General features: G+C 46.1%; 1 protein-coding gene across 4 annotated transcripts in view; it reads right to left on the bottom strand.

The window, feature by feature from the left end:
• Positions 1 to 22,084, bottom strand: part of Ppp1r16b (protein phosphatase 1 regulatory subunit 16B) — a 102,802-nt gene continuing 80,718 nt past the window's right edge. For all 4 annotated transcript variants that reach the window (XM_026383291.2, XM_026383288.2, XM_026383287.2 and 1 more), the window contains exons 4-11: positions 21,794 to 21,939; positions 16,960 to 17,063; positions 14,993 to 15,117; positions 13,398 to 13,523; positions 12,637 to 12,712; positions 11,817 to 11,946; positions 11,557 to 11,725; positions 1 to 4,642 (exon numbers count right to left, since the gene is read on the bottom strand). In XM_026383291.2, the coding sequence (XP_026239076.1) occupies positions 4,133 to 4,642; positions 11,557 to 11,725; positions 11,817 to 11,946; positions 12,637 to 12,712; positions 13,398 to 13,523; positions 14,993 to 15,117; positions 16,960 to 17,063; positions 21,794 to 21,939 (1,386 nt within the window). In that variant the 3' untranslated portion in view covers positions 1 to 4,132. The remainder of the gene's footprint in view (positions 4,643 to 11,556; positions 11,726 to 11,816; positions 11,947 to 12,636; positions 12,713 to 13,397; positions 13,524 to 14,992; positions 15,118 to 16,959; positions 17,064 to 21,793; positions 21,940 to 22,084) is intronic.

Here is a 22,084-nt window from a genome sequence, read left to right as displayed (position 1 = left end):
TCTGTCACAGGCCTTGGCAGCTGGAAGCAACTCCAGGGGCATGCGCCCCTTGGGGATGTGGCTGGGCCCAGTCTTGGACATGAGACCCACCGCTGCCACATGGCAAGGAGTTACCAGGAAGTTATTCAATACAATATCAAAGATCCATGAGGATATTTTTTTTAAAAAAAGTTTTAAATATATTAGACTCTCTTGATTGCCATTTTTACACAAAGCTGCTGATACAGTATACAGAGTTTTAACTTTTTTTTTTCACATAAAATACATTTTTCTTAAGTGTTCTCTGTACATCAGTGGCTTCTGGTCTGGTGAATTATTGCGGAGGGCTGGGGGTCTGCAGACTGTTTCCTGGGTGTGCAGAGCCAGGCCCCGCACAGTGGCACTTGCAATGCCCACAGGAAGCAGGCCCTCCAACCGACAAGAGCTCCCTCTGGAGGAGAGGACCACAGCTTCTGGCAAAGGGAGTCACTCCTGCTGAGTTGTCCACTGACCATGTGACCCTTTGCTCTCGTGTGCCCTGGGGAAGGGGAGGCTAACCCCAGGCCCCAAATAGCAGGGGTTACATACAGTCTTTCTGGGCATCTTGTAAGGAGCGCCCTTCTGGAAACTACCCCCGCATCTTTGCCCTGGGAGAGCAGGTGGGAGAGACAGCTCCGAATCAAACAGTCCTGACACCAAGAACCAAGAGTCGCATGTTATTACAAAGCCAGCAGACTTGTGGTAGGCCGGGACAGGGGCCACATCTTTGTCTACTTTTCTAAGCTTTTTGAAACTGACCAAACAGTGCAGAGCTGTACGTTGGATGGAAAATTATATCCTGAAGTCTTCAGTAGACCTGGGCCTAGGGTTCATTCAGGTTCCCTGAGCTACTGGCAGGAAACTCACCATCTGGAGATAACCACCAATTTCCAATTGTTTGGGGCATAAGGTGGGAGCAAGAGCCAGAGCTCACAGTGAGCCAGGCGGCACCTGCTTTGGAAATAGCCTCCTTCAATCTGCCAGAAATTGCCACCAGACCTGGGTCTCAGTGGGAGCTGGGCATCAGGTGGACCTTGCCAAGTTTCTCCCAGCTCTTTGATCCACACCTGCCAGGGAGAGAGGCTGATTCACAGGAAAGATTTGATGTTAAAAGTAGGAGCTGCTTTCCCTCCCAGTCCCCACTGGTGGAGTGGGGGGGGGGGGCTATGATGGATAAGCAAGACACAATGACTTAAGACCAGTGATGCATTTGGCAGCAAAACCCGAAGACTCCTTATCTTCTACACGATGACCTCAGACTGCTATTATACAATCCCCCCTAGGGATGCTGGCCCGGAGGCAGCTGACTCTGAAAGTTCCTGATGAACTTGGGATGGTGTCTGCCTGGGACCCTAGATCCAGCATCTTCACTCAGTGGCAAATGTTATCCAGGGTTGGCCACGAAGCTATTTCTCAGTTAAAAGGATTCACACACTTAAGGATTCCAGAAGTTGAATGGCCTGGGGCCCCTGGGCCAGGATGCAGTCCCTCTGCTCAGGTGAACCAGGTAGGGCTGCTGATGTCTGTGGCCTGAAGGAATGAAAACCAGGAAATGTTCTCCTCACTCCATCTTTGTTCCTCCTCCTTCTGCAGAACCTGACACAGTGCCTGTATGTTTCAGCTACTCATGAAGTTAATGAATGAACTGATGACCCTGGTTCACTCACTGGAGGTTGTTCTCTAACTCGTCCCTCAACATTCAGGAGACCACCACCACCACCACCACCACCACCAGGAAGAGCTCTCCAGGGACTCAAAGTCCTAATAGGGAACATTTATCCCTGATGGAAAATCAGAGCTAAAGCCCTGGAGTCATCTCTAAGGTCAGCTCCTATGGGGGAATCAGCTGGGATTCCCAGCCTTCTGGGTGGAGAGGAATGACCCAGAAGAAGGAGGGAAGGAAGGAGGGAATGGCCGGGAGGGCTCAATATGGGAAGTAGATGCCTTTAGTCCCTGGCCCCTGCTCAGGAAGATCAGAACACCTGCAGAGTTGTTTCCTGAGGAGGGGGGCTGCCCAGGCATGCCCCACCTTGTAGGCCAAGTTGGCCACAGAGGCATCTCAGTGTTAGTGGAGTTGCATACTATTTTAAAGCCAGAAGTATGTTTTTTTTGGATATTCTCCTGCTTTTGCCATATGCTGAGTTGATGGAGATTCTACTCCCAGACCCCAGAGAGGTGAGAGGTGTCATGCACACCCGACTTCAGTCTCCAATGCTGCACCTGTGCCCTAGATTCCTCTGTCCTGGAGTTGGAGTGGGGTGACCAGGTACTGGGAGATCTGCTCCTGCAGCCACCAGGGCCACTCTCTGGCCCAGCTGCTGTGCTCTTGGCAAAGCATCAACCAGACCCCTTGAGGTCCTGCTTCCTCTCTGGGATATAGGAGCCATGGGGGCCACAGACAGGACAGAGACTGACATAGAGCAGACCCCATTACTAGGTTGTGGCACAAGGCAGGGGCTCCTCCAGCCCCAGTCCCCTGACCCAGGGAGAATTCTCACAGGCTCAGAAAGAAGGTTAGAGGGATCCCTGATCTGTTCCCCACATCAGAATCTGGACCTAGAAGGCTCCTTCAGAGCTCTAAGGAGGTAGTTTTAGGATAAATAAAGGCGCACAGAGCAGGAAACAAACCTGCAGCTTGTCAGTTACACCAGTAGGATTTGGCTGAGCCTGTGGATGGCGCCTGACTCAAGGGTGAGAGTTTCAAAGGGGCTCATGAAATAATGCAATGGTGAGATGGCATCAGGGCGACCAGGGCTATGACATTGTAGGGCCAGGGAGAAGCCCACTCCTCTCCTGAAAGCAGTACAGGATGTTGGCCATGGGCACCTTGGATTTGCAGCCTTGGGGTACCACTACCCCAGTGGGAGCAGGCTGGGAGCCCTAGGGCCAGTCAGGAACTCACAAGAGCTAACTGGCAAACTCCTCTCACTGAACATTCCAGAAAAGGCAAAGCGGGGCCTGGGGCCTGAGCATTCACTCTGCACACTTGACTGATATGTAAGGCAGAAGACGTGGGGCACAGGCTTCCCAACTGCTCACCCTGGTGGCTCAGTCTGAGGAGGGCTAGCTGAGATGCACGGGACCAAAACAACCCGAATCAATTACAAAGAAGGGCTGGGCTCTGTCACTGCTCACCAGAAATGTTCTCAGAAATTAAGTCATCCCTCTCCCTGGAAAAGGGCCTCTTAACCAAAGCTCCTGGCTTAGCTTCATTTTTCCAACACCAACGGATAAACCTGATCTTGACACCATCGTGGGAGAAAGTGAATTCAGTTACTTCCAACCTGGAGTTTTACAGCCTAAAAGGATGTTTTCATCAAATGTAGTCTGGAAACACTGACTTTGCTGCATCCCTCTCCATCCCACCCCTTTATACCTCCACCTAGAGCAAAATCAGAGTAGAATGGCTTGGTTTTCCACTTAGCCCCTAGGTGGTCACACAGCTCCTGTGTCCTGATATGGACAGGAGGGCAGCTCTCAGCAAGGATGTGCCCATCACATCTCACCCTGGCTTCCCCTGAACATAGAGAGGACTTCCTGTCCCTGCCAGGTGTGGATGGTAGCCCAGGACCCTGGTACAACTCTGAACAGGACTGTGGGTCTCAGCTTCACAGGTTCCTCCCATTTAAGCCACCTGGCTGTGGTGCCAAGACCGTCTTCACTTCAGTCCTTTTGGGAATGGCCCACAAATTCTCAGCCCCCTCGGCTCTCCATGAGCCCAGGTGTCATTCCTGAACATGTGGATTGACAGTTCACGAGAGTGTGTGTGTGTGTGTGTGTGTGTGCGCGCGCGCGAAGAGACGTGGGAGTACTGATCCTCAGAAGCCTTTATCAAGAACAGAACTAAGGTCCCAAGCCCGCCCGCCCTCCCCCAGTCTGGCAGCAGAGTGAGTGGGGGCCACTGTGTTTCAGATGGCAGACAATGCAGCAAGAAGCAGAACTGTGGGGAGTGGGGACGCTGTGACAGCTGCCGAGGGGTGGGGTCCGCATTCCTATGGAAGGCAGAGCCCACCTCTCCCCGGCTGCCCTGTGATGCCTCCCCAGTCAGGGCAGTTGGGCTGGCCTGGATTCCAGGGACCCTCCCCAGGCATCTCTCTCCTCCAGCACACCGAGACTAGGAGATACGGCAGCAGCCGTGGACCTTCTCCTCCATCTCCTCCATGGGGGCCTTGAACTTTAAGAGCGGGGGATCTCCACTGGTGACCGTGTAATACACGGAGGTCCCGTTGCTGCTGTAGGGTGAAGTTCTGCCTCCGATCAAGGGGGCCTTGCCTTCGTTGCTGCTCTCCCCGGTCCTGGCCATGCTGCTGCCCAGATGGGTGCTCAGGAAGGGGTGGCTGAGCAGCTTGGCTGCAGCCCGCTGGCGCTTTAGCTCCAGAAGCGTCTGGGGGCTCTGCTCCTTGTAGCCGCTCCAGGGCGGGGTGGCGTCGGCCACGCTGGGGCTGCTGTAGGCCATGCTGTAGTCAGGCACCTCGTGCACCTTCCAGACATCCCCGTTGGACAGTGCATACTGGTAGGCACTGACTGGGCCCCGGAGGCCATTCTCAACAGGCCCATCCAGTTCACCCCGGGAGATCTTGGTAGAAAATTCTGAGAGCAGCACGGGCTTCTCCAGCCTGGGGTTCTGAGGGTGAGAAGAACAGCATTACCGACTGGCTAGAGGGGCTGCACCCACGACCCACCGCACCTCTGCAGAGGGCACGGACATTCTGATGCATTCTCCATCTGTTTTCTCTACCTGGGTCATCGGGCCTCTGTGTTCCTTTAGGGCATCACACATCCACGTGTTCTGCAAGAGCTGAACAACCCATCCTCACTCCAGGGGCTGGACCATGCCCCCAGGCCTGGCTAGTGCACATATTTTTCTACAGGGATGGGTCCAGGAAAGAGCCCTTGACTGAAGGTGATTCAGTGAAACTCTACCCCAGGACTTTTGCTAGAACAACTTGGAAGAAGAAGTTTCCGTAGGAACTGCAGGAGGCAAGAATGGTGTCAAAGGGGGCTATGGAGATGCCACGTTAAAAGTGCTTTCTCTGCTTGTGGGAGAAGCCACCATTAGGATAAAGGAAAAGAGAGAGAAAGAAAGAGACCGCATCCTCATGTTGTGCTTTGAGCTCTTAGGTCCAGTTAAGCTCAGATTTTCTCAGTTACATGAGCCAACAAATTCCGCTGGTTGCATCAGTCAATTTCAGTTGGATTTGCCCATCACTTGTAATCCTTCCTCGCTATTCTCAGCAAAGCCCCACTGCACATGATGGAGATTCCTGTCCAGGGGAGCTGGATGGTCCTTGCATAACAAGAGCTTTAAAAGCAGCCACTGCCCAGAAACCAGACACCAACAAGGACATATAAGTGACAGTGGCAAGGATAGAAAGCACACTCCACAGAGTGAACAGGCACAGGAAAAACTGGAAACATGTGACAAGAAGGGGCTAATTTTCCAAGTATATCAACAGCTCTTTAGAAGTCAATTTTAAAAGACCTAAGCACCTTTTTTTTTTTTTGCTTTGTTTTTCAGTACTAAGAGTTGAACCCAGGGTCTCACACATGCTCAAAAAATATTTTTTAAAATAAGGATCTATTTTAATGCAATTCTGATCAAAATCCCAATGGCATTCCTCATAGAAATGGAAAAATCAATCATGAAATTCATCTGGAAAAATAAGAGACCCAGAATAGCTAAAGCAATCCTTAGCAGGAAGAGTGAAGCAGATGGCATCACTATACCAGACCTTAAACTATACTACAGAGCAATAATAACAAAGACAGCAAGGTATTGGCACCAAAACAGACTGGTAGACCAATGGTACAGAATAGAGGTCACGGAGACTAACCCACAAAATCACAATTATCTTATATTAGACAAAGGTGCCAAAAACATGCACTGGAGAAAAGATAGCATCTTCAACAAATGGTGCTGGGAAAACTAGAAATCCATATGCAACAAAATGAAATTAAACCCCTATCTCTCACCATGCATAAAACTTAATTCAAAACAGATCAAGGACCCAGGAATTAAACCAGAGACTCTGTGTCTAATAGAAGAAAAAGTAGGCCCTAATCTTTATCATGTGAGATTAGGCCCCAACTTCATTAATAAGACTCCTATAGCGCAAGAATTAAAACCAAGAATCAATAAAAGGGATGGAATCAAACTAAAAAGTTTTTTCTCAGCAAAAGAAACCATCTGTGAGGTGAACCGAGAGCCTACATTCTGGGAGCAAATTTTTACCCCTCACACATCAGATACAGCACTAATCTCTAGAGTATATAAAGAACTCAAAAAACTAAACACCAAAAAAACAAATAACCCAATCAACAAATGGGCCAAAGACCTGAACAGACACTTCACAGAAGAAGATATACAGTCAATCAACAAATATATGAAAAAATGCTCATCATCTCTAGCAATCAGAGAAATGCAAATCAAAACTACTCTAAGATATCATCTCACTCCAGTCAGAATGGTAGCTATTATGAAGACTAAAAACAGTAAGTGTTGGTGAAGATGTGGGGAAAAAGGTACACTCATACATTGCTGGTGGGACTGCAAATTGGTGCAGGCAATATGGAAAGCAGTATGGAGATTCCTTGGAAATCTGGGAATGAAACTGCCATTTGACCCAGTTATCCCTCTCCTCAGACTATACCCAAATAATTTAAAAACAGCATACTACAGGGACACAGCCACATCAATGTTTAAAGCAGCACAATTCACAATAGCTAAACTGTGGAGCCAACCTAGATGCCCTTCAGTGGATGAATGGATAAAAAAAAAATGTGGCATTTATACACAATGGAATTTTACTCAGCATTAAAAGAGAATAAAATCATGGCATTTTCAGGTAAATGGGAGAAATTGGAGAAGATAATGCTAAGTGAAGTTAGCCAATCCCAAAAAACCAAATGCCGAATGTTTTCTCTGATATAAGGAGGCTGACTCATAGTGGGGTAGGGAGGGGAAGCATGGGGGGAATAGATGAATTCTAGATAGGGAAGAGGGGTGGGAGGGACAGGGAGGAGGCAGGGGATTAGGAAGGATGGTGGAATGTGATGGACATCATTATCCAAAGTACATGTATGAAGACACGAATTGGGTGTCAACCTACTTTATATACAAACAGAGATGTGGAAAAATTGTGGTATATATGTGTAGTAAGAACTGTAATGCAAAAACATAACAAATGTATAAACCATGAATTGGTGTGAACATTCTTTATATGAAAAATTGTGCTCTATATGTGTAATAAGAATTGTAATGCATTCCACTGTCATGTATTTAAAAAATAAAATCAATTAAATAAAAAAATAAGGATCTATGCTGTGCACCAGCAATACTGTTTCTAGGACTTGTTTCACAGACAAACTCCCTCATGAGTACATAAAGGCCTGCACGTCATCTCTGGGCAAGCAAAAATTGTGACCAGCCCCTGCATTGCAATGTTCTGCAACTGGTAAAGAGAATGAAGGAAGTCTCCACATGTTGGCATGGAAAGATCCCCAGGAAACATAAAATTAGGTTAAAATATAACATTGGGACAGACACTTTCCATAGTATATTTATTTATTTATTTATTTATGGCTTCTTCTGAACCAAGCAGGCAGATCAATGCCATATCACAGAAAGCAGGGGAGATGCACACAGATTTTGATGGTCCAACTCAGTGGTTCTCAAACCTTAATGTGCAAATGAGTCACCTGGGGAATCTTATTAAAATACATTATTTTGATTCAATAGATCTAATTTGGGGCCTGACACAGCATTTGAAACACTTTGCTGTTGAGGCTTTGAGTAGCAAGGACCTAAGAAACTGATTTGGATACACATTGGAATCATCTGGAGAATCAAAAAGACATTTACAGTCAGCCCTTCCTATCTGTAGGTTCTGCACCTGCAGATTCTATCAACCTTGGATGGAAAAAAAAAATTAACACAAAACAAATACTAAACATGTATAGACATTTTTCTTAGGATTATTCTTTAGACAAATACAGCATAACAATTTACATAGCATTTACATTGTATTGGGTATTGTAAATCATCTTCCATAAGTAATGGGAAGATTGCCTGGTTATATGCATTTTATATAAAGGATTTGAACATCCACTGCTTTGGGTATCAGTGGCGGTTCCTCTGGAACCAAGTCCCCATGGATACAAAGTGACAGATGTATATAATGACAATCTGAAAAGACTACATATTACATGATTCCAACCATATGATATTCCAGGAAAGGCAAAACTATGCATACAGTACAAGATCAGAGGTTGCCAGGGTTTGGGGAAGATGAATAGGTGGAGCACCATGGGTTTGGGGGAACACTGAAAGTACCCTGCATGGTATATGATAGATGCATGTGCGACACTCTGCATTTGTCAAAACTCACAGAATGTACAACCCATAGTGCACCTCCTGTGAACTGGAGGTGTTAGCTAATAATTAGTGTCCCAACATTGGCTCATCAGTGATATATATGTGCTACATTAGTGCAAGATGTTAATAAAAGGGGAATCTCAGGAGCATGAAGAAAAGGTACATAAGAACTGTCTATACTTTCCACTAATTTCCTGCAAACTTAAAATTCCTCAAAAAATATACTGATTAAAAAAAAGAAATTCATAAATACAATGCCTGGGTCCCCACCAAGGAGATTCTGATTTCATAAGTCTGGGCGATGCCTCAACATTAAGAGTTTTTGTTTTCTAAGAAAGAAAGAAAAAAATCTGTTTAGGTCACACACACACACACACACACACACACACACACACATTTGTTGTTGGATCTCTATTTTATTCATTTTTTTATATGCAGTGCTGAGAATTGGACTCAGTGCCTCACACATGCTAGGCAAGCACTCTACCACTGAGCCACAATCTCAGGCCTCCTGAGGTAATTTTTGTTGCACAGTTAAACCACAGGTTGAAGAGCCTACTGTGGTTGTGCCCAGGACTAGGGAGTTAGCTCTGCCAAAGAGTGAAGCAAAGCCAGGTGCAGTGGCACCCGCCTGTAATCCCAGAGGCTCAGGAGGCGGACTTTGTGAGTTCAAAGTCAGCCTCAGCAAAAGCAAGGTGCTAAGTGAGACCCTGTCTCTAAATAGGGCTGGGGATATGGCTCAGTGGCCGAGTGCCCCTGAGTTCAATCCCCAGTACCAAAAGAAAAAAAACGAGTGAAGCAAACTTGGCCTGGGGTGGGGGGCTCACAGGCCAGAGCCATGGTGGGAATCTAATATTGGGGGCAAGCTGAACAAATACCCTCTCAGATAAGTGGCTCTCAAATCCTTGTGTCATTAGAATCTACACCTGAAGGCTGGTTAAGCACAGCTGGACCCCAGGCCAAGGCTGCTGATTCAGTATGGCTGGGGTGGGGCTGGACATCTGCTCCTCTCACAAGTTCCCAGGTGATGCTGATGCTGCTGGTTCAGGGACCACACTTTGAGAATTCCCACCTTAGAGACTACCATATGCTAACACCTGAAGCCTTGAAAGGAATAGGGATGGAAAAGGAACAAGCTTTGAACTCTGTCACTGTGTCCTGTGATCTTGTTTCCTCCAGGATCGGGGCTGGAGTTTGCACGGGGCCCTGGATGCTGAGAGCTGCCTGGAGGTGGGTTGCAAGGTGACGTGGTCCTGCTCTGGCCATACTTTCTCTGCACCTCCTCTTTTCCCCAGGCCTGAAAAATCCAGCCCCAGAGGCAAATGAACCCATCTATTTGCCTTATATAAAATCAAACAGGTTATAGTCTTAATGAGGAAGCCCAGAGATTAACAACAACAACAACAACAGAATCAGTCCTAAGTGTGGTTCCTAGTTCCAGAACCCCCTGTGGATCCCAAAATCTTCAGATGGTCAAATTCTCATATAAAATGATGTCACATTTGCATATAACTTTCATATATACTCTTGTATACTTTATATCTTCTTAGATTACTTACAATACCTAATGCAATACATATGCTATGTAAATAGCTGTCATGCTACATTGTTTAGGGAATAATGATACAAAAAACATCTGTACATGTTCAGTATGGGCATAGTCTTCCAAAAAATATTTTCAATCCAAGGTTGGTTGCATCCGCAGATGCAGAACCCACAAATATGGAAGGCTGACTGTATTCCACAGAGCAAAGAAGAATGATCTGGTACTATATGCCACACATGGATGCAGACATAAAGCAGCCAAACACAAAAGACAACATACCGCACAGATCCATTCATACATATACATATGCAAAACCCATCGAAGCACTCAAAATTAAATAGGGGGTAGGGGAAGGGATTGATGGAGAGAGGGACCACAGGATCCTTCAAGGGTGATAATGTTCTAGAGACTCATCTAAGCACACACATTTATTAAAAAAAAAAAATTGGAAAGGGCTGGGGTTGTGGCAGAGTGCTTGCTTGGCATGTGCGAGCACCACATATAAATAAGTAAATAAAATAAAGGTCCATCAACAACTGAAAAAAAATTGGAAAACTCACTTAAGATTTGAATATTATACCATATATAAGGTACGCTTCAACCACAGAGAAAAAATAAAGCATAGCTGGGAAACATGTGAATGTGATTTTTTGATCTACAATTCTTTCCTTCCCTCCCTTAGGCTTAGGGCTGGGCAGAACAGGGCTTGCCCTTGTACCCTTTCTGCGCCCAGCATTCCCTTGGCAGGTGCCTTCACTCATGCTAATGAGACAGCCTGAGAGTGACCTCCATGGGCATTCCAGGCAGCTTATCACTTTGCATCTCGCCCTAAGCAATATCCTCCAGGAGTGTTTCATCTATTCACTGCCAGAAAGAATGATCCCTGAAAGTACAGCTAGCTCCTCCCTTCTGCTCAGCAATTCTGCTCTAGCCCTAAACTTGACCTCTCCAATTAGTAAGACAGCTGCCACGCATGGACCTGACCCTGTTGGTACTGGGTCGATCAGAACCCAGGACCTCTGGATGTGATTATTTGGAATAGGGTCTTAATTAGCTAAATTAAGACATAGTCATACTGGACTGAGGTGAGCCCTAATCCAAAAATGTCCTTAGAAGAAGAAAGAGACTCAGACACACAGGAAGAAGGCCTGTGAAGACAGAGGTGGAGATTGAAGTCATGCTAACAAAAGTCAAGGAACACCTGAGCCACCATAATTTGTTACAGTAGCCACAGGAAATTAATATGCACATTACAGGAAAGCACTTCAAAGCCCAGGCCCACTAGCAGCTTCTGGAACAGGTTTCTTAGAGGTCTCTTAGCTCCTGGGATGACTAACCTACTGAACCTGTCTTCTGGAGAGTTCCAAACCAGATCTGCTGGGGAACAAGGAGGCACATGGCAGTCACTATCTCCCTCCTGCATCCCAAACTCCCAGCTCTGACTAACACACCCGACGGCCACCACATTAACTACAGAAGCCACCACAACTGGACGGGATCCAGCTGCTTAAGAGCCAGCTATTTCCCTCTGAAGGTTCTCATATAAAGGGAAAAACCAGGCCTGGCCCTACTCTCCCAAGGCAATGGCTGACACTGGGCGAGGTGGGAGGTCACTCACTGGGTCCTTATTCTCTTGGTCTGTCCTGGTCTCCCTGATGTCCCCGTTGTAGGTGGAGGTGCGCTGATCCTCGGCTGCGCTCCGCTGCTGCCACAGTATGGCCTCGCCCTCGTACTCCTTTCTGTATAGGTTGGTCCTGTCCGAAAGGCTGGCTCGACGCACCACCTTCCTGAGGGGACAGAGCAGGGGCTGGAGGCTGTGCCCAGGTACCACAGGCAAGGGCATGCAGGGGGACCCTAGCTGCCCTGCTCCTGACTCACCCACGGCTGCCCGCGCTGGATGTCCTCCGGCTCAGGGACGACTTGTGCCTCAGCTGTGACTTCATGATCACATCATGCTTGTGCTTGAGCTCCAGCAGCAGGACCTTGAACTCCTCCTCCTCACACAGGTCTGGGGGGCAGAGAAAGCAGTTGTCGGGGGCAGAGCAGGGACCTGTGGCCCGAGAGGGTACCCCTGACAAGAGGAGCCACCACCCGAGCCCACTGAAAGCTGCAAAGCCTTTTGGGGCACGCAGGAGGGAGAAAACAAGGCCAGGCGTATTTCCTGGGCTATAACCACATCCTTAGAAGAGGGCAAGAATGGGAACCCCCAGTTTCATGCACAGTCACAGCTCCCAAGGCTCCCAGCTGGGACAGAGGGCCTCATACTCCTCTTTGATAGTTTCTGGGAGAATCTCTTGAGAGAAATAGCATAACCTCATCCTTGTGGCTCAAGCAAAAAGTTATGCAAAGAAACTGAGAAACATACACAACCCACTTTACCTAACCCTTTATCCACCTATCCATCTACCTGTTGACCTAGTTATCTATCCTTAGGTTCATCCTCTGCCCACCCATTTATCCAGCCAGCCAGCCAGCCAGCCATTCAGCTACATATTAACACATCTACCCATCAACATCATCCATCCATCCATCCATCTATTCATTCATCTGTTCATTAATCTATCATTATCAATGCAGTCATCATCCATCTACCTAAATCCACACCCATCCCACACCATTCAGCCATATAGTCATCCATTTATCTTTCACCCATTGAAACGCCGTGCCTCTGTGCCTACCAGGTACTGTCTGGACTTACCTATTGGCATCTCATCCATGGAAGTCCTTGCACTGAGACTAGCTCCGTGGGACACCAGTAGCTCTGCCATCTGCATCTGAAACACAAGAAGAAGCCCTTGTTCCCTTGACCAGGCATCACAAAGCCTAGGAGGCAGAGGGTGCCCAAGCCTCTTAGTTGTATTTTTTTAACTTGATGATGCTGGAGATCAAACCAGGGTTTCGTGGGATTTTTTTGTTTGTGTGTTTGAGACAGGGCCTTGCTGTGTTTCCCAGGCTGGCCTTGAACTCATGATCCTCTTGCCTTAGCCTCCTGAGTAGCTGGGATTGCAGGTATGCAAAGTATGGTGGATCTAAGTTGATTCCCAGGGAAGATCCTCAACCTGGAGCCATGGGGGGACCCGGGAAGATGCAATGGGTGTGGAAGCCCCTCCTCATGCCTTGGTCACACCAATGGGGAGAAAGAGGAGGAGCTGGCTGTGACTCAAGAGCTGTCAGGAATCGGAGGAGGGACTGTGTATGCTGCAATCCTATCTGGGAAACAAATGGAGAAAATACTCAATGCAGAAATGATGGGAATTTTCTACTTGGGAAAATTTGATTATCATTTCATTAAGACACCACTGACCAAACGTCTTTACAACTCCCTGAGTCTTCATCCCACGTACCTGCTGGAGTCAACACCTTAAGTGGGTTTTCTGAACCAACTGCCAGCTCAAGGACTTGTTGACAGTAGGATGTCCTTGTGCTGGCCTCCCCCACATCCCTGTCAGTGTGAACTACCTGTCCCCAGAAGGCTGCTGCATGCAGGGGCTCCCAGCCATCCCAGTCCTTCACATCCACACGGACTCCGTGGTCCAGGAGGAGCTCAGCTGCACGCAGGTATCCATGGGCTCCAGCTATGTGCAGCTGGAAGAGAGGGAAAAAGTGAGCCTTCCCTCGGAGATGGCCCCACATTTGCAGGCAGGTATCCCTCACCCCCACCAACATCCCAGAGCATCTTCGAGGCCAGCAGAACGGAATAGAATGAGGTGGGAATATCAGCTATATTGAAGAGGGTTATTAAATCTGGAATACAGATCTAGAAGAGAAGGCAAAGAGAGTTCTTCTCCTCTGTGGTTCCCATACAGAGTGCTGAGCCCTGGAGCTTGGTACTTGGCTGTGAATATAAGGCATGAGTGGGATAGTGACACTGTTAATATGAGACTGATCGTTGCTAAGATCTGCTGAGTTTATAGACTTGGTGCTGAGCACCTACATGCAGAATCTCACTTAACCTCTCAACATTCCTGGGAAGAAGATATATTATCTCAAGCTTTCTGGGAAGACTTGAGACCTAATATGTGCCTCGCCTGGGTTGGAGGGCCTCCCTGACGCCGGAAGCATTCAATCTCACTATGTGACCCTATTCTTAAGTTTCAGGCTGAGAAGATGATCCAAGCAGGGACCCAGTTCATAGAAATGAGTGTGAAGTAGGGGTCAGAGTTCTGAACCCAGGTAGGAGATGTCCTACAGTTATCTCTCCTGGCCCACCAGGTCATCCCTGAGGGGCCATGAAGGGACCTTGGTACTATGGAGCTCTACCTACTGAACTTGAGACCCCTGGATGCCCATGACCCGCACAGAGCCTAAGTTCCGTGCAGTGCTCAGCCTTTGTGGGGGTGGGATTCCAAGTCCATGCCCTTGTTTTCAGTTTAGCGGCTGCAGAAGCCGACTCTCTCTCCATAGTAGTGAGCTCCAGGATGCTTGAGGGTCTTGGAGCAGAAGACAGGGATGTTTCCCTAAATCATTGACACTTGGCTGCAAGAAGTAGAGTTAAGCAAATGAAAGTTAGGCAAATGAGAGAGGGAAGAAGGTTCCATTGTTTTGTCTAGAAAGCATGTGATAGAAGAGGTGCTCCTAACTGTGAAGTGATAGGAGAGGTGCTCATAACTGTGGTGATTGTATGGATAAAGGGTGGATGGAATGATGGATGGATGATTGGGGGAGTCTAGCTTCTGAAGACAGGGAGCCCAGAGGAGAGGCTGTTGCTGAAGAATCAGGGAGAGCTGATGAGGGAAGGCAGTGGGGGAGGAGAGGAGACACTAAGGCAGGGGAATGGACAGTGCAAAGCAAGATGGCACAGGTGAGTGGGTGAATCCTGGCATCAGTCCTTGAGAGAGGGACATCACTGGAGGAGGGGATTGCTCAAGAGGGGTACCAGGAGCCTGCAGTGAAGAAGGATCTTGGAGACAGAACGTGTGCACAGAAGATCCAAGCCTAGCATCCAGGGCTCCTGACTCCCAGCCCTGACCACCAGGGGCTGGTCCACTCCAAGTCTATGAGGTCTTGGTTCTGTTACCTTTCCCCAGCCCCACCAGCCTGGCCCATCTTCTCACCAATGTGGCACCCTGGGCATCTGTCCAGTCAAGGTCCTGGCCAGCTGCAATCATACAATGGATGTCCGAGATCATCTGCTGCTCAGGGGCTGCCCGCATCTCGTTGATTTTCTCCTGGGTGATTCCTGCAGAATGAAAAAGAGGACCAAATCAGCATCCTCATGCAGGGGCCACAAAGGGGAGGGAGGGCAGGTGGGGAGGTGTGGTTCCCGACCCCAGGGTCTTCCAGTCAAGGGGCACACAGACAAGCCCACAAACCATTGTCCCCCAGGCCCGATGAAATGAACACCACAAGTTGACCCACAGAGAAAGAGCCATTTTTGCCTGGCACTCAGTAGGCACAGTATTGATATTGGTCACTTTGCTGTACCCCTATCTAAAAGTCCCAACTACCCACCTACCTGCCTCCACCTGCTTAACTGCCTGGCTCTGTCTCTCTCTCCCTCACCTCACTCTCTCTGTCTCTCTGGTACTAGAGATTGAACTCAGGGGTATTTTTTACCACTGAGCTACATCTAGTCCTTTTTATTTTGAGGTAGGTCTCACTAAGTTGCTGAAGCTGGCCTCAAACTTGTAATCCTCCTGCCTCAGCCTCCCAGTTTGCTGGGATCACAGGCAGGAGCCACTGCACTCAGCTCTCTCTCTCTCTTTAGGTCCCAGCCTGTATCACTTCCCCACTGCTAGTTTCCTTGGTCTGGCCCACAGTTGTGTTTGCAGCACCAGGTATACAGGACTCAATATATTTTGGTTGCAGAAATGACTGAATTAATGAATCTATTACTTGAAGAGTTGAGTAAATAGAGGCAGAAGGGTCTAGAAAGACACTTGATAGCCTAGACTGCAGGCTAAAAAGTATAGCTGTTACTGGCAGCTACTAATGGTACTTAAGGAGAAGATGACATGCTCTATAAAAAGATTATTTGATTATTCGAACAAGCACCCTTGAATAAAATTCAAGAGGTCTATAAACTTGAAGAGATGAAATAAAACACATGCTTATTTTGGTTAAATTAAATTTAGAATTTCCTACATTAGAATAAAAGCAAACCCCACGATAGTCTTAGCAGTCAGAGCCTGTGAGTTTATCATGAACAGAAAGTAGGGGTTCCCTTATTGATATATTACTGTTTAACGAATTAATGAAGTTTCTACCTAATGTATTTTAAAATATTCCGGTAGCTACGTGTAAGTATAATTTGACTTCCTTGACAATTCTATGATCTCTTAGCTACGTTGAGTGACACTATTCTGAGAAGGAGTCTATAGAGTCACCAGACTGGCACAAACATCATTAAGAACCTCTGCAGAAGGTGATGGAAGTGCTTAGGTGTCAGGGAACAAAGAGACCTAGTCAGTGGTAACTGCAGCTATCTGAGGAGACTCTCAAGGCCAGGGCCAGTCAGGACCTTGGGCTGCAGCTGAGGTCTGGACTGGAGGCCTGTCTACGGGGAGGTGCTTCAGAGGCAAGCATGGTGGGGGGGTGCCCAAGCAGGTGGCCTCTCCCATTGCTGCACTGTTTCCTCTCTGAGCCTCGTTCGTGAGCTGAGAACAGCCCACATCTTGTTTATCCAGGCCCCTGGCAGCCAGCTTGGTGCCTGGCACAGAGCGGCACCCGCAAAATGTTCTTAACTTTTTATTATTTTCCCAAATGGAAATATATCTTTATGGTGACTGTTTACTGAATTGTCACAGCTGACGAAGAGGAGACAAGGCCAGCTGAGGCTGCCCGCGTGTGTGGGTGACAGGGATGAGAACAATATCTCCCTTCAGCATTGCACGCTTTTCAGGGTCCTTTCGTGTCCTTATCTTGTTAATCACACAGATAACAATAATCATGAGCAACTATCACATTGACTGCAGCCTGAGCATAAGGAGGCAGGCATACAGCTAACACGTCCACTTGCATTAATCTAAGCGACACTCCTTGCCATACTGTGCCCAATTCATAGCATGCCGTCCTCCCTTACCCTGGTACGCCATGCAGGTCTCAATGACATCCAGGGTGGGCTCGTCCTCGCAGAGGTCATATGGCATGTTCCCATCAGAGTTGACAGCAAGCAAGTCAGCCCCACTGCAGAGAAAGGGTCAGGGTGAGGGCCCGGTGGGTGTGGCTAGGGTTGGTCCGGAAGCCTCTGCCTCTGGCCTCGCAGCCACACCCCCAGCATCCATGACTCCACCATGGGCACCCAGCAAAGTGATGCTCATGGCTTTGGCATCCCAGGGCCCCAGGTAGAATAGACCAAAGTCCTAGAAGACCTCTCTCTGCTTCCTGTTCTGTTGAAGCAGCAGGTGGGCACCTAGGGACAGATATTAAAATTCTCCCTGGTGACAATACTAAAAATATAAACAGCAATGGGACCAATCACCAGGTGCCTGCTCTAAGCCCTTAATACATGTCATCCTATTTAATCCTCATAATAGTCCCCATGGGGTGGTACCTCATCTCAGGAGGGAAAAAGACTCAAAAAACTCTGTCACATCCAATGTCAAATAGCTTGGATGAGATAGGGCCAAGACTCAAACTCTGATCTCTCTTGTGTTAGCTCTTTTCACTTCTTGTTCTATGTCAGTCTTTGTTGATATGCAGACACTCCTCTAAGTCCCCACCCAAAATGCTGGCCAGGACAGGGGCAGAACAAAGCTTTGGGACTCCCTGGCAGAATTCACCTTTTGGGCCAGCAGTGTCCAAGCACGGCTGTGTGGGGGCACCATACAGCAAAATTACCTGGGGACCATTGAAATAAGAGGCTTTGCTCCAGCTCTTCTGAAACAATCTCTGGAGGTGAGGCCAGGGAATATGTATTTTAAATCCAGGCCTCAGGTGATTCTGATTCAGATCAGCATTGAGGACCCACTGAATCGGACCAGTACCATCCCTTTGTCTTCTGGGCATCATTGCAGATCCAGAATGTAGCTACCTGATGCTCCTGGCAGACTTAGCCATACTCAGTCCTCTACTGTGACCTCCCTGAGCTCTTGGGTGCCCTTGAGCAAGCTAATCCACCTATCTGAGCTGGGGAAGCAGTACTGTCACCGTCCACTCCACCTCTGGGAGCCACCTGATGGGCTCCTGCTGCTTGCCAAGACTTGTGCAAAATGTTCCCCACCCTCAGCTACTCGTCCTGGCTCCCCGCACTCAGATGCTGTCTTTGGTCACAGGGAGGCCACTTACACTTACTCCCATTGGTCTTGCTCTGTCCCTGCCCTGATATTCTGCCTGACTCCACAGGACTTTTGCATCCCCTATGTGCCCAATGCCTAGCACAGAATCTAGCCCAGTTTAGAAGCCCACCAGCTAGATTCAAATGAATACATTTAAAATCGAAGGTGCTTTCTCTGTATGATTATAGAATCTGAGAAGTCTAGGAAGAATTTCAGGGGGGAAAAGACCTTCACAGTGGTATAGAAATAAATGGTCTTACTCCTGGGAAAGACACTGCTGTATGGTGCCTCCTATACAAAAAAACACAAAACAAGTTCTGCCTTAAAGAAAAGCATGTGGACAGGCTTTGAAGGTAAGACCAAGGAGTGTGTGTGTGTGTGTGTGTGTGTGTGTGTGTGTGTTTGCATATATATTTTAATAAATACCAAGACAAACAAAATAGCAACAATGCTTTAAGAAAAGGAGATAAAGGTAGATTTATGGAGAAAAGAAAAGGAGATAATAAAAATAGGATGATATTCTGATCCTAAAGCTGGGCAAAAGCAGTATAAGAAAATTATAGACTAATTTCCCTAATAAATGATGATGCAAATCCTCAACAAAATACTAGCAAACCAAATTTGGCAAAATATTCAAAGGATGCATATCAAAGGATCCCACCACAAACAAGTGGCATTTATCCCTGGGGCACAAGGATGATTCAACATGCAAAAGTCAATCAATGTAAAACACCACATAAACAGAAGGAAGAAGAGAACCACACAATCATCTCAATTGATGCTGAAAAAACATTTGACAAAATTTAATGCCATTTCATGACAAAAATACTCAACCAACTAGAAACAGAAGAAAACTACCTCAACATAATAAAAGCCATATGGAAAAAACCCACAGCAGACATCACACTCAATAGTGGAAGACTGAGGACTTTTCCTCAAAGACCAAGAACAAGGCAAAGATGCCCACTTTTGCCACTTCTACTCAACACAGGAGGTTCTAGCCAAAGCCATTATGCAGGAAAAATAAAAGGCATCCAAACTGGAAAGGAAGATATAAAATATATAAAATTATACTTGTTACAAATGATACAATCTTATATGCAGAAAACCCTAAAAATTCTACACATACCTCCCCACACACACACCAAAAAAAAAAAAAACTGTTGGAATTAATAATCAAATTCAACAAACTGGCAAGATAAAAAGTCATTGCACAAAATCAATTGCATTTCTATAAGTTGACAGTGAAAAATCTGAAAAAAAATTAAGAAAACAATTCCATTTACAATAGCATCAAAAAGACTGAAATACTTAGAAATTAATTTAATCCACGAGATTAGAAATTTGGACAATGAAATTGGAAAAAAATTTCTGAAAAAAATTTTAAAAGACAGAAGTAAATGGAAAGACATCCCATGTTCATGGATTGGAAGATTTAATATTGTTAAGATGTTGATACTACACAAAGCAATCTATGCATTTAATGCAATCCCTACCAAAATTTCAAGAATGCTTTTTGCAGAATAGAAAACTTATCTTAATATTTATGTGAAATATCAAGGGACCACAATAGCCAAGATAATCCTAAATAAATAAATAAGAACAAAGCTGGAGAACTCAAACTTCCTGATTTCAGAACTTACAAAGCTACAGTAATGAAAACAGTGGGATGCTAGGCATTGTGGTACATTCCTGTAATCCCAGCAACTCAGGTTGAGGCAGGAGGATTGCAAGTTTGAGACCAACCTCAGCAACTTGGTGAAACCCTGTCCAAAATAAAAAACAAAAAGAGTTAGGGATGTAGCTTACTGTAGAACATCCCTGGGTTCAATCCCCAGTACTGGAAAAAATTTAAAAAGAGTGGTACTGGTCTAAAGACAGAGAAATAGGTCAATGGGAGTAAAATGGAATCCAGAAACAAAATTCCACTTAAATATTAATTTTCTATGGGATACCAAATTGTTCCATGGAGAAACACAATATTTACAATATTTGCTAAGAAAACTAAGCAACTAAGCATCTACATACAAAAGAAATAAGTGGGATTCTTACCTAATAATACACACAAAATTTAATTCAAAATGGATGCATGACCTAAATGTAGAACCTAAAACTATAAAATGCTTGGAAGAAAAACTTCACAACATTGGATTTGATAATGATTTCTTGGATACAAAACCAAAGGACAGATAACAATAATAACAACAAAAAATAGACAAATTGGATTTCATGAAAATTTGAGATTTTGTGCATCAAACAACACCATCAATAAAGTAAAAAGGTAACCCTTAGAATGAAAGAAAATGTTTGCAAATATGATATATTTGCAAGTTTCTGATAAGGGATTCATATTCAGAATATACAAAGAACTCCTAAATCTCAACAACAAAAAGAACCTGATTCAAAAATGAGCAAAGGACTTGAATAGACAATCTCTCCAAAAGAAGTTTTACAGACAATAAGCAATGAAAAGATGCTCAAGATTACTAATTATTAGTGAAATGCAAATCAAAATCACAATGAGATATCACCTCAGACAAATAATGATGACTATGTACCACCCAATAAAAAGTAAACCATCAATATCCAGAAAATAGTAAGTGTTGGCAGAGATGGAAGGGAACTGGAACCCTTGAGCACATCTGACGGGGATGTAAAATGGCACAGCCACTGTGGAAAACAGCGTGGCATTTCCTCAACAAAATTAAAAATAGAATTATCATAGGGTCCAGCAATTGCACCTCTGGGTATATACCAAAATGAACAGAAAGCAGAGTCTCCGAGAGATATTTGAAAGTTCACATTCAAAGCAACATTATTCACAATAGCTAGAATACAGAAGCAACAGAGTGTCAATTAAAGACAAATGGACAAGCAATGGAACATACATACACAATGGAATGTGATGTGAGTATACCCAAGTGTGCACACACACACTCAGTTTTAAATGAGAAGAAAATTTTGATACATGTGACAACCTGGATGATCTTGAGGACATTATGCCAAATGATATAAACCAGGTGCAAAAAGGCAAATCGTATATGATTCCATTTCAAAGAGATTCTTAGAAGAATTAAATTCATAAATGCAGAAAGTAGAATGGGTGACCAGGAATTTGGGGGGTAGGCATGGAATAGGAGGGATCATAGTTTAATAGGTACAGTGTTTCTATTTTTCTAGATAAAAAGAGTTCTGGTGTGGACGGTGGTGGTGTTTGCACAATAGTGAGAATATAATTAATACCACCGACTTGCACGCTTCTTGGTCAAGATGGTGAGTTGTATGTCATTGGCATTTTGCCACAATGAAACAAAAGGGGGAAAATGATGAAGGAGGAAAGAATTAAGTGAGACAAAGAGCAGAGAAGATTGAGAGGGACCAAGAGTGAAAGAGAGAGAGAGGTGGAGAGAGAAAGAGAGAGACACACAGACGTGGACAGAGAAAAGGGAAGAGAGAGAATGTGTCAGGCACCAACAGAGACCAAGAAAGAGTGGCAAGAAGATGGAAGGAAGGGAAGGGGGGAAGGGGAAAGGAGGAAGGGAGGAGAGAGGAAGATCAGGGAGGGAGGAGAATGAATAAACTCGGGGTGAATAAAGCAAGTGAGAGAGGGGTCTCTCTTGGGGAGAGCCGGGCACGTACTACTGAACGAGGATCTTCACCAGGTTGATGTGGCCGCAGGTGGCTGCCGCGTGCAGGGGTGTCCACAGCTCATTGTCCTTGGCGTTCACGTTCGCACCATGGGAAAGGAGCAACTTGACAATTTCCTCAAAGTTGTCGATGCAGCACTGGGAGGAACAGAGGCAGGGTGAGTCCCTGGCAGGGCCCCAGGACTTGGTGGGGACACATCATGTGCCCCTCAAGATGTCACTGGGGGAGAAGAGCAGTGGAGCCCAACTACTTGGGTTTGGATCCAGCTATTTTTATGCTGTA

Source organism: Urocitellus parryii, chromosome 6 (genome assembly GCF_045843805.1).
Source record: "Urocitellus parryii isolate mUroPar1 chromosome 6, mUroPar1.hap1, whole genome shotgun sequence".
In the NCBI taxonomy this organism is placed as follows: Eukaryota; Metazoa; Chordata; class Mammalia; order Rodentia; family Sciuridae; genus Urocitellus; species Urocitellus parryii.
Note: the sequence above shows the minus strand (reverse complement) of the source record. Positions and strands in the feature narration are given on the sequence as shown.